We start from the raw sequence: 12,884 nt of genomic DNA on the forward strand, positions 1-12,884 counted from the left end.
GAACAGATGATAAATGAAGCAGCAGCAAGCAGGGCTGGCAGGGTACAAACATGAACTTCTTCACCATCAAACAGGACTCCTAAATCCTACACCAACCCAATAAGAATGTGTTGCCATGATTGTAATGTCTACCTGCCCACTATCATTAGGTAACTCTAGTCATTATAACACTAACAGAAGTGATAGTGATGATGACAACAAACCAAATACTAGAAAAGCATTAACCTTAGAAGCCGTCATATAACCCACAAAAGACACACTGTAGGCCCATGTAGCTCTGGGGTGCAGTTATAAAGCCAAAAGGCTGGCCAAACCTTTATTTTCACCCTCCCCTGTGCACCATTAATTCCTTCAAATCCACTTCCCTCCCACCATCGTTCAACCTATCCACTGTCTCTCTTAAGGCTTGGGCAGATCTGCATGCTATGCAGCAGAACTGCTTTAACAGTAACACTGTTGTTGTACTGCCATCCCTAGATTTAGCTACCCAGCCCTTGACTATCCCCTCTTTTACTTGTGTTCTTGATGTGTAGAGGAGGTGGATAGTGCCCAAGGACAAGGATGAACCAGATTGTTTACAGAAGCAGTACTTTTTCAAAGAAACTAAATGCTATTTATTTTTAATTGTTCCACCATGTTTCACACAGTATCACTTCTCTGCCCGTCTCCCCGAGGTGACCGGTGCTGGTGCTGCTCTGCATGTCTGTGTATATGAGAGTCTGAGTTTGAGAATATTATGTAAGTTGTTGCATACTAATATGTTTACGTGCATGTATGGGTATAGCAATGCAAACTTGAATAAGAGATGGAATATTCACATTTTCCAGCATGAACATGTCTGAGAGTGATTGTGCTGACAGAAGTGTATTGTGTGTCTCAGTGTGTCTTTATGTCAGTGGGAGGTAGGAAGGATAAGTGGAAAACTAAAACACTCACCAGCTCAACGAAAGACAGCCCTCCGTAGCTGTGGGCCATGATGAAGACATTCTTGGCTGCGGCTTTGGACACAAAGTGGTCCCACACATAGAGCACGTGTTCCTCTGAGGAACCATTTTCCTGCAACAGAAAAAAAAAAGTAATTCCAATGTTAGATCCATAATCAAAAAGACTAAGGGAACCCTTATGAGCTTCAACTCTGTCAACAAACTCTGACAAAGAAAGCTGCGTAATTAAAAAACATTTAGGTTGTCCAGCCAATGTGACTAAAACATCAATAGAAATGTCAAATTCTCGGAAATTTAATGCCACAGCATTAAAAGTGGCACCCTAGGGCCAGCCAAAAAGACTGAGGAATAAAACAGAAACAAAAAAGTGGCGGTGGCCTGAGGTGATTTCTATAAAGAGCCACACTTCAGCAGATCAATAAGTCTTGCATATTGCAAATGCCCTAAATGTAAAATTCAATAGCCTGGGTGACGTAACGTTTAAATCTTAATTTGTACCCTGTTGCTGAATCGATGGTCCATCTATACGCCAGAAGAGGCATAATGGGAAGACGCGAGGGGAAGGTCAAAGGAAAAAACAACAGTGAGGAGATGTACAAATGCATATACGAAACACACACAAATTAGGGCCAGTGTCACACCCATGCACACACAAATAAATATACCTATGATATATACTTATTCTCATCTGCATGCACACAGTTATACACACAGATGTGCAGGACACACATGTAACCATAAGACATGTTTAATTAACCAGAGATGTAAGCATTTATCCAGGGATGGAAGGAGCAATAGTAAAAGTACAAGCGAGAAAAGGGCATCCGATAATGAACTTGTGACATTGATTTTAGACTTTGATTTCCTATCAAACTGTCTGGTTCACAATAGAAATCCACAATACATTCCCACAAGAAGTTGTACTACAGATGGAGCATTGTTGACTAGAAACATTTAGATCGCAGCACTGAACTGTATTTAAGATAGCACCATACCGAATGCAAGCATGATATATATACACACACGCATAAGCGCACACACGCACAGTTCTCTTAATTAGCATACAGATGTATATATGTAAAAGAATGTCTTGAAATAAACAAACACACGGCCTATAGAGAATGTAACCTCATCTGTTAATTGAGTGTCAAACTCTTCCATGTGACGCCAAAACAAATAATTAGTGATATGAGGTAAAGGACAGAGGAGGCGTCTTAAGAGACTATCCTGTTAGTTTCCATAAATATGTTTTCATTTTCCAACGTGATATGGTATATAATCACACAAAGATAATTACTTCAACATTCGCTCTTATGAAGGTGGTAACTGTGAAGAAAGTGTAGAACACATACACACTACAGAAAATATAAATAAAGAAAACTTTACTTTCAGAAGAAAGTAAGGCAGCTTGTGATGTGATGAGATGTTTTCACTTGCACACATCTGTGTGTACAAGTTTGTGTGCAAGCGTGTGTGTGCTTGTACTATTTGATGATGTGCTGATGTGTGTTTTTGTTGCTGTGTTGGTCTAGAGGTAAATTAACCTGTCAGAGTGTTTGTGTTTACTGCTAGATTAGCATGAGGGGGTTGTAGTGTCAGCACCCAACTCCATTCACAAAGTGTGATGCAAGAGCCGGCAACTCTGCTCTGCTCTGCTCTGCCCTGCCCTTCTGCCATCAGTGATGTGCATACGCATGTGTCTACGTCTGTGTGTGTGTGTGTGCTCCTGTGTGCACGGAGGGGCTGGCTGAAGCAGAGTTGTCAGTCTGAAAGGCTGTAGCATCAAAGTCCTTTGAAGTCTCCCTCCTCTCTCCTCTGCCATGTATGTCACCCTTCCTCTGTGAAGCCCATTTCATTAGCCTACCACCCTCCCTCCTTCACTCACTCCTTTCCTCTCCTCTACCTTCTTTTTCTCTTCTGATTCCACCTGTTCATCTTAATACTCCTCCGTCTCCTGTGTTGCCCACCTCTCCACCCGCCCTTTAGTGACAATGTCTGACACAGAGACATTAGGCACAGGGTACTGTCCAGGATATTACACCTGCTACAATATGCACCTGAATGTGTGTGCCTGAGTACGACATTTACATAATCAAAACTTCCAAATTTGCTGATATTGACAAACTGTGGGAAAAATGAGCTGATGATTGATAAGTACAGTAACAAGGTATTATTTTTCAGTTTACACAAAGACAAGATGAATGATTTCTTTACTATTCGACTATGCAAAATAGTAATGATCATAAAAAACATACTGTGAGTTTGATGTCTTCATGATGGCAAATGACGTCCCCCATGGTCCTGACTTTATCACACAACCTCACGCACAAACACACACACACACAACATACATTCCCTCCATATAACCTCAGCGTCGGGCGACAGAGTGACTGACTACCTGGCATGGCAGTGTAGTGAATTATCTAAACAGCATTTGCATATTGTAGCAATTATTTCCTGGGGTTAATTAGCTGCAGTGGAGCACGCCACCCTATGAGACTGGCTTCCTGTCACCAGCTCTCACACAGTATCCTGGCTTATTTATTTATTTTTCACTGTTTTCCCCCAGTTTGTTTGTGTGTATTTGTGTGCGTGCATGTGCATGTGTGTTTGTGTGTATGTGTATATGTGTGTGTGTGTGTGTGTGTGTGTGTGTGTGTGTGTGTGTGTGTGTGTGTGTGTGTGTGTGTGTGTGTGTGGTGAGTGCATCTGGCAGCTCTGTCAGAATAGTATCCCAACTGCACACCTGTTGCCAACATCCTTCAGCCATGACTGTCAAGGGACATTTGAGGGTGTGTACTGTTTGTGTGTGTTTACATACATAGTGATCCATACTGTCCCCGCCGAGAATATAAAGTACAAATCTGCTCCCTAGACAGTCGCAGAACCAGACAGTCTCCAGATGCTGACAGCTAACTATTATCAAATAGAAAAATAAAAATGGTGAGAGAGCTGGAGAGAGGGAGATGGACGGATGGATAAAGAGAGCGAGAGGGAGAGTGGAAGAGAGAGAGCCATAAGTTGAGGGTATACAGTATACTCTGTGTGTGTGTCTAGCAGAAAGACACGTCGGTCCATGAGTCCGTGAGTTTGACAGGTTCTCTGAGCTCAGAGTTGGAATTCATGAATATGTTGCCGCACACACACACACTTCATGCAGGCAACTAGGACTAATGTGCTTTTATTGTCAGTCATCATGACCTCTAGTGCAGGCAGCTCCCTATAGGACAATCTTGTCTAAGTACTTCCATCACGCAGCTTTTGATTAAAGTGATACGTACTCGTGATTGGAGAGCTCAGTCAGTACAGTGAGCTCGTCTTTGGGTAATATTCTGTGTGTGGACAATATACTCAATAGACAGAACTGTGATAAATGAAAGGAAAAACCAGGGCTCACCGAATGATTAGATATGAAGATGATGTTGGCCATCGGCTATTGCTCTCATAGTCGACAGACATCAACCCAGTTTAATATCTATGGGAGATTTTAAACTGATAAGTACCAACGAAGACAGCAATCTCCAATACCATCATCGAAACACCAAACAAGCCACTATATTTTGAAGAATGATGTCCATCACTCCAGAGTTCATAGACTTTCAGATTCAACGTCAGAGTGTATTAAAGCTGTTCTGGTGGTTGGTGGTTGCCTAACACCCAAATATATATGTTTTTTCTATGATCCGTCACTTGTCTGTAAACACATTGAGTTTTATCACATCCCCAGCAGTCACAGTGATTTGGTGAACCAAAATGTGGTTTCAGGCAAGTTCCTGCTGATTATATGTTATAATTTGCATTACAATTAAAACTACTAAGCAACCTGCCACGCAACACTGTGCATGACTGCCTTCCCCACTTTCAGTCTCTAAGTGGTTCCAACTGTTGAATGGGTTTATCTTCTCATTGTGCAGTTTCAAGAATTTGTTCAATTTAGTTTCCTTTACTTGCACAATAACAACTCACAGTCAATTCCTGTGTCACACATAAATGCATGCACCCTTGAACATACACACGTGCATGCAAACAGGCACGCTCCAGTGCTGCATGAACACGGGTTGCATCTTGCATACACACACACACACACTCCCTTGTTCCCTCAGAAGTTGTCCAGTCCACTTGCCCTGTGTTTATTCACTGTAATGAGAAGCAGAGAGAAGAGAGCAGAGGAGAGCAGCCAGAATAACAGCCCCAACGCCAACACAAACCCAGTGTCTGACCAACACAGGAAACAATGAATCTAACAACATCAACGCACTCTGACAAACAACCACTGCAGACCTCCCTGCCCCTCCCTTCTGCTCCTCCTCCTCAGACATCCAAAACACACACGACTTCAGAAAACTTCTGAGGGAGCTGGGATTTTCAGTTGGGAGACTGTGAGCAGTGTGGACCGGACGGAATCTAGTGGATAAAAGCCATTATACTTTTTACACTCAGAAACCTTTCACTGGTGGCCAGAAGTGTCAGGACAGTGACACGGGACGCCTAAACAACTTCATTGGGTTTGGACTCCTGTGCCTGGGTAGTGCTGGTTCCAATCTCACAAAAATGTCAATAAGCATTTCAAGGTGTTAAGCGTGAGAGATGAAGTAGACAGAACAACAAACTCTCATCACACTATCATACCCTCATCATACTAACCCAGAGTTCCTTCCTGCAAAGGAAGAGGTAGAAACAAATTACTCAAATTACACAGGAGCTTTCTGTCTCTCTCTCTCATTCACACACAGACACACATACACACTCATGCACAAAACCCATGAATGACTGGCCGACGGATCTCTCTCAATCTCTCAGTCCCCTCCTGCTCTCAGGCCACACACTGGGTAAACCCATCTCCAGTCATTATACATTTTAATACATCCTGATCAGCAGAGAACAGGATTGTTTTCATTTGGCCTAATGATTAAATATTAAATAAGCACTGTGCGTAATTACAAGTCTGGTATTAGCAAAGAGATTATTAGTGTGAGTTAGTCTGTGTTTGTGTGTGCGTGATTCCGTACAAGTCTCTGTGCACACAATTAAAAAGTGGACCTCAACGACACCTGTTTGCAATTGCATTCTAATCAATGTCTGGGATGTGTACTCCTTCGCCATCTCCTTCCCTTTTTTCCTTCCCCTTCCGTCTTTGTTTCTTCCTTTACTGGCTTTTAAGGCAGACAGAGAGCTGAAGTTAGCGAGAAGCTGTCTGGGAGCTGATGGGTCTACTAGAGTGTGGGTGAAATGAAGGTATGGTGCAAATTAGCGGCAGAGATGGGAAAATAATGACTGTGGCATTGTGGGTAATTAGCAGGTATGGTACCTATGGAGAGTGGGGAATATAATGATGTGAGAAAGACAGAGAAAAGGGAGAATGAGGTGAAAAACATGTGCAAGACTAACAAAAGGGAGGAAACTGCACGCGCACTTGTGTGTGTGTGTGGAGTGTGTGTGTGTGTGTGAAAGAGAGAGAGAGAGAGAGAGAGAGAGAGAGAGAGAGTAATGTATGTGTAGGTGTGTTATTCAACTTTGCAATGAGGGGATATACAGTGTTAAGAGAGAGACAGCAAGTGAGGGAAAGGGGGGGGAGGGAGAGAAGGTGAGAGAGAGAGATAGAGAGAGAGAGAGTGCCAGAGAAAGGAGAAAAACTATAGCGTACATGTCATCCTACGTGCAGATTAGCGTGCTCAGACTGTATACAATAAAATAGCGTGACCTTGGTGGGGTCAGTCTGCTCTGACAATATTTGCCAGGGCATTGTTTCAAATCAATAACTCATTAACAAAGTACAAAGGAAGTTGCTGTGGGTTTGTGAGATTCTTTATTAGAAAAGAGCGGCTGCGGGCCAGAAAGGTCATCGCTGTGACATCTCGGCTAGCCTCACGCTGCCGCCCGGATTGTCAGGTGAAATTACTGCGAGCCATTAATTGACATAAGGCAAAGGAGAGCGGGCAGGCAGACAAGGCTGTGTTTGTTCCAGTATGACCCTGAGGTGCTCTGAGTGTGTTCGTGTACGTGTGTGTGTATGTCTGTGTATGTCTTTATTCGGGTCAGCCCGTATCCACACTGGGTTTGTGTGCAGAGAGAAGAAGAGAGAGGGAGGGAGAGAGAGAGAAGGAGGGTGGGGTGGGGGGCTCAGTGGGTGGAGAGGTGGGAGGAAGGGCAGGATGGATGTGTTTGATGGTTGACCTGACTAGAAGATTGGGAGCAGGGATGTGAGACCAGCTAGTTCTGCCTTGAGCAAACACACAAACATACAGGTATGTGTACACACACAGATGTTACGGACTTCACATTAGCACATATCCAGAAACGCTTGCACAGGCTAACCAGCACATTTAACTCACTCCCCTTTAAAAGTTTCAGAAGTCAAATGCACCTATTTAATTCAAATACAAGGAGATAAACCTGAAATTGAAATACGCCGTACAGTGCAGTATGCTTGTTCTGTGTCCTTAAACATGAAAACTAAGCTCATAAAGACACATGCACACAAGTCAAAGCTTTTTCTCTCCTACACTCACATAAAACACACACCAAAATACAAAGATGGCATCTAGCCAATTATTCTCTGCTGCAAGCAGGTGAGCTGCCCTCTAGCCCTGGTCATTGACCTCTCTTCTGACCAAGTTCAGAGGTTAATCAAGTCCCTACCTGTCCTTGGAAATGCTGTGCCTTACCTTTTGGCACAACCACAGGCCAAAGGTCAAATAAACCCTGTCTGTATAATTGCTTGTGGGCCACAGATTGGGGCAAAGGGGTGAAGGTGACAAAGAGCAGAAACCCAGTCCCATAGAGAAACACTGTAGTGCCATGTCGAATACAATTACCTGTGTGTGCTTGTGTGTCTGTGTCTTAATGTTTCTAATCAAGTTTCCGTGTGTGTGTAAGTGAGTGTGCATGTACGTTTGTGAGTCCTCAGGACGTTTTGTAGAACAGGTTTAACATGGGGATACAGGACATCATCTGCTGAGCACAGACAAGGACAAGGATCTCAGCTGGCCCCTGTGGACAGCTGCAGCTGGGAATAATGGGTCTTGGAGAGGCAGGAGCTAAATAATGGATGCTCTTTCCTTTAGGAAACACGTTCTGTGCAGTCGGCGAGGGTCAGATCAGTGTGAGACTGCACAAGACCCCCTGTTTTGCCTCGTACGTCACCAAGACCATATATAGTAATAGTCCTACAGACTCAACAGAAAAAATCTAGCAAAACAAAATTAAAACAAAAAAATAACTGAGCCTTATTTTCCACAATTACATGAGGGTCTGGAGGCAACTTTAACCAATGTTAGGGGTAAAAATTGTTTAACAGGAATTAGAAATTAAACAATGCCTCCAGTGGTGATTCTAGCACACCGAAAAGCCCAAAAATGTTTCCTCCATTGTGGTTTGATTATGCCAAATGAATAATTGTAGCGAAAAGCAGCGAAATGTCACAGTGAAAGCATTCAACGTCCTCCACTCTCACTCAGTCATACAGATCTCTCATTCTTGAAGTTGCACTGAAGCTGGATATAGTGGAAGAAAAAGAACAGAAGAAACTGCCTCAATCTGCTACTTCAAAATGCTGTTGGAGTGAGGGCCTCTCAGTCTATCTCCCTCTCAGAACATTTAAGAAATGTACAATGTGAGATGTTAAAAGGAAAAGTGTAAAAAAAAAAACTAAGAGAGAAAAGGAGAAAAGTATTCCAGTCATTTATAATAATAAGTGGTGCTTAAAAAAAGGCGAAGCTCTGTTTTTTGTCCCCCTTGCTCTTTTTTTCCTTCTTCTTTCCAGGGCCTGCTGGCCTAATCCCAGCCAGCCAGCCTTGGGTGAACTCTTTGGAAGCTTCTTAAGCCCATGAATGTGCCTTTTGTTCCTGCCATTCCTCCGCTTGGCTGACAGAAAATAGCTAACTGGATTACTGCTAAAATTCAGAGTAAAGTGAACTCCCAAACTTCTATATGGCAAAGTGCTAAGAAAGCAACCCCCCCCCCCCCCCCCCCCCCCCAACCCTTCCACTATCCTGATCAGCATCCCTCCGATCAGACTTTCTATCCCTCCATCCCTCCCTCTGTTCTCTCTTTCTCTTGCCCCCCTCAACCAACATCCCCCTTAAAAATGGCCCAGTGGTGTGTGATCTGGAGGAGAAGAGAAGAGAGGAGAGGGATTAGATAAGGTTGAGAGGTTGAACACTATGAACCCAGGGCTAAAAAGTAAGAATCCTAAAAGCAGTTAAGAGCTTATTAATGTGTGTAAGGAAGCATATTAATCGACTCAACTCTATCAGTGGGCTGGGTGGGTTATGTGTGTGTCTTTGTGAGTCAATGCGGTGCAATAGAACATGTACAATATAATATTGTGTGGGGCATAGTTATAGATACAGAGCAAGATAGGTGTTAATTCAAGCTTATAGTGTTTTTTGTGCAATGTTGGATGTCGTTATAATACAAAGAGTGGGGGTATACTTCAGTGTGTTTCTGAATGGCTGTGTGCAGGTGGTCTGGCAGCTCAGCGGGAGTTAGAGTGAGAGGTGTAGTGAATAAAAAGGTTTGTGTGTGCGTGCGCGTGTCTTGGGTGGGTGCTGTTAAAAAAGATGAAAACAGCCCTGCTAAAGAGGTTTGATTTGATCCACCACCCACCCCGACTAACAGAGGTGAAGGAGAAAGGCACGCACGCACACTAACGCACACACACACCAATGTCAAAACCTTAGTCCTTTTTCCACCTCCTTTACTCTTTTGTCTGTCAGTATGTGTGCGCCTTCGCATATCTGCATATGTGTTTCCGTGCATGTGTGAATGTCTGTGTGCGCGTGTGATAGCTTACTTTGGGCTGGACAGAAGCAGAAATGTGCAGAGTAAAGGCAGTGCAGGAGGAGGTGTGGACGATAGAAGCGAGGTCATACACACTAACATCCTGCTGACTTCTGGGTCAAAGGTCAAAATTCAAGGAGCACAACACAGAGTCAGTCTGCTCACTCATTAATCTTTATCCTGAGTCTTGAAATCCCTGCATCTAGGGACAAGTGTATTTGGCTGGAAAATCTAAACCTTACATGACCGCTGTTTTTCTGGTTAATGACAATAATTGTGTATTTGACTGCTGGTTTGAAAAAAATTGCCAGAGAGAACAATTTTGTATCCATTTTTTAAATGCCAGGACAGAATACTGCACTGGTATGGATTGCAAAATCAATTATCAATGTGCTAGCTTTTAGTATATTCAAAATAAATAAATGTGTGGCAGTGAGCTCATTACGTTGACTGTCCTGACATCCATCTCACAGAACTGTGTAAAGGCAAAACTGCTTAAGTGCAAAGTATTTCTGAAAGTCTTAAAATGACATACCACACATCTGACCTCCTCCAGCATGGTTTATGCAGGCAAAGGAAACAGAGCCCAATATTAAGTTGTCAATGAAAGAGCACACTTTCTCATAGGATGGAGTAATATTGATTAGGACAGTATTAACAATCTCAAATTGCTATCGTTACTGAATGGTAAAAAAAAAAAATAAGGCAAGAGGAGGCGGAGAGAAGAAAATATATAGACATGCACTCACTAACAGCAACACACTAATACTGGGTGGGGCGGGGCTTCCCTTTGCTCTAAAACAGTCTGAGTTCTTAATGGCATGGATTTACAAAATATTGGACTCAGTGCTTTAAGATTTAACTCCATGTTGAAATAATTGCATCACATAACTCTTGAAAATTTGTCTGCAGCACAGTCGTTCCACCGATCTCCCATATCCCAAAAGCATTCTCCTGGATTGATATCAGGTGACTGAGAAGGCCAATGAACCACACTGAACTCATCCTCATGCTCATGGAACCACTTTGAGATGACTTTTGCTTAGTGACATAGTGCATTATGATTCTGAGATTAGCCATTAGTCGATGGTAAATTGTGGCAATAAAGGGATGCACATGGTCAGCAACAACACTAAGATACACTGTGACATTCTGAGAAGCTTTTCTGCTCCCCACAGATCCAAAGAGTGATTATCTGAGTTACTGTAGCTTTTCTGGCAGCTCTAACCAGTCTGACCATTAACCTCTGAGCTCTCTCTCATCAACTTGGTGTTTCTATCCACAGAACTGCTGCTCACCGGATGCTTCTTCTTGCACCATTCTTAGTAAAAGCTCCAGAGACTGTTTTGTATGAAAATCTCAGGAGCTCAGCACTTTCAGAAATACTCAGTCAAGCTCCTCTGGCACCAACAATAATGCCATGGTGAAAGTGACCGTGGTCACATTTTCCCTGTTCTGACCTTTGATGTGACCGTTAGCTGAAGCTGCTGACCTGTATCTGCTTTGACTTATTATTACACTGCTATTACATGATTGGCTGCTTACAGTAGATGAGTGCATGAGTATACAGTTGTTCCTAATAAAGTGCTTGGTGCTTGTAAATATAGAGAATAAAAACATATGAGAATCATTTAAGTTGCATCCTCAAAACAAAACAAGTTATTAATATAAGCACTAATCATCATAATCTAAACAAGCTGTACATAGAAATTATAACAACCACCCACGTGTGACCCAAGTCACACACACAAACTGACATCCAATACGCATTAGCTCTCAGATTATTAAATACATTACTTAAAATAAGAATATCGAGTTGTCTACCTTACTGCGAATGACATGATGGATTGTTTACCATCAGACCTTCGTGTCAGATAGTGTAAAGCAAGTTCATCAGCTGAATGATGGGGAAACTGCACATATGTAAAGAAGTGTGATAGAGTAAGATAGCACTGCAGCTAATTATCCCTTATTAGAGTGTGTGTAAAGGTACTGCCAGGGGGGTTGAGAAAAAAAAGCTTGTGTTGACAGCTCACACACCGCCTGCTAGTCCCACAGCAGCCCTAACTCTTGTCAGACATCAGAGACTGATGGATTTCACACACACACACACACACACACACACACAGACACACACACACACACAGACACACACACGCATGCACGCACATGGACTCGCACACAGATGCGCAAACACCCACCCACACGCAGTCACGTACAAGCATTACTCTGACGTTACTGCCATCAACCAAAGTAAAACACACTTAATCGATTAGGACACTTTTCTGTGAAATGCTGCGATGGGGAAAAGTCTGGCTCATTGTACCCATAATGTTTAAAGTCTTACTGAATGAGAGCTTTTAAGAAAAAAATTGGCTGGACCCTCTTGACTCAATTATAAATTTTGTTGGCAGGGGAGACGGAAGATACATTTATAAGGAGGAAAACATTGTTTTTATTTCTCATCACTTTGGCATCACCTTGGCCCTATTTATTTTCACAATGAAACTAGATTTATGTAAAGGGTCACTTCCTATATTTGACCACAAGTGTAAACTGGCCAAGGAGCCTCGATCTGTGTGCTTGTGTGTGTGTGTGCGCGTGCGTGTGTGCGTGCGTGCGTGCGCTTGGGTATATGTGTGAGTATATGATTAGGGGGTGTACAGTCAGTGTAGCATGATAAGAATGTAGCAGTGTGTTTGCAGAGTGTGTGTTAGGGAGATAATAATCCCAGCGGTCAACAGGAGTAAAGGGCCAGAGCTGCACTGACCAGCCCACCATCTGAGAGAGAAAAAGAGAGCGAGGGAACGAGGCAGAGGAAGAGGGAGAGAGAGTGAGGTAGCCATGTGGTTAACACTTGCTCACTGAGAGGCGACTGGAGCTCGGCCAACCTCTTCACACACAGGCTGACCACACAAGAGCCTCTCTTTCTCCCTCTGCTTCCCATCCTCCCTTCATCCCTTGTTACCTAACATTTCCTTCCCTTGCTTCCTCAGGCTCAGCTAAGCACCTCCCATCCTCCTCCCCACACCTTCTCGCCTCTTTTGTCTCTTCCAAACTTGCCCCCCCCCCCCCCCCCCCCCCCCCCCACCCCCATTTTCTCACCCAAGTGTCTTCTCCTACCTCCCTCCATGACCCTAAACTGTCACTCCGTCCGCC

General features: G+C 43.4%; 1 protein-coding gene across 3 annotated transcripts in view; it reads right to left on the reverse strand.

Annotated features, from left to right (window-relative positions):
* arb2a (ARB2 cotranscriptional regulator A) overlaps positions 1 to 12,884 on the reverse strand; it is a 146,871-nt gene that overhangs the window by 75,945 nt on the left and 58,042 nt on the right. For all 3 annotated transcript variants that reach the window (XM_083979524.1, XM_083979525.1, XM_083979526.1), the window contains exon 8: positions 937 to 1,056. In XM_083979524.1, the coding sequence (XP_083835650.1) occupies positions 937 to 1,056 (120 nt within the window). The remainder of the gene's footprint in view (positions 1 to 936; positions 1,057 to 12,884) is intronic.

This window comes from Trachurus trachurus (genome assembly GCF_905171665.1).
Source record: "Trachurus trachurus genome assembly, chromosome: 9".
Lineage (NCBI taxonomy): Eukaryota > Metazoa > Chordata > Actinopteri > Carangiformes > Carangidae > Trachurus > Trachurus trachurus.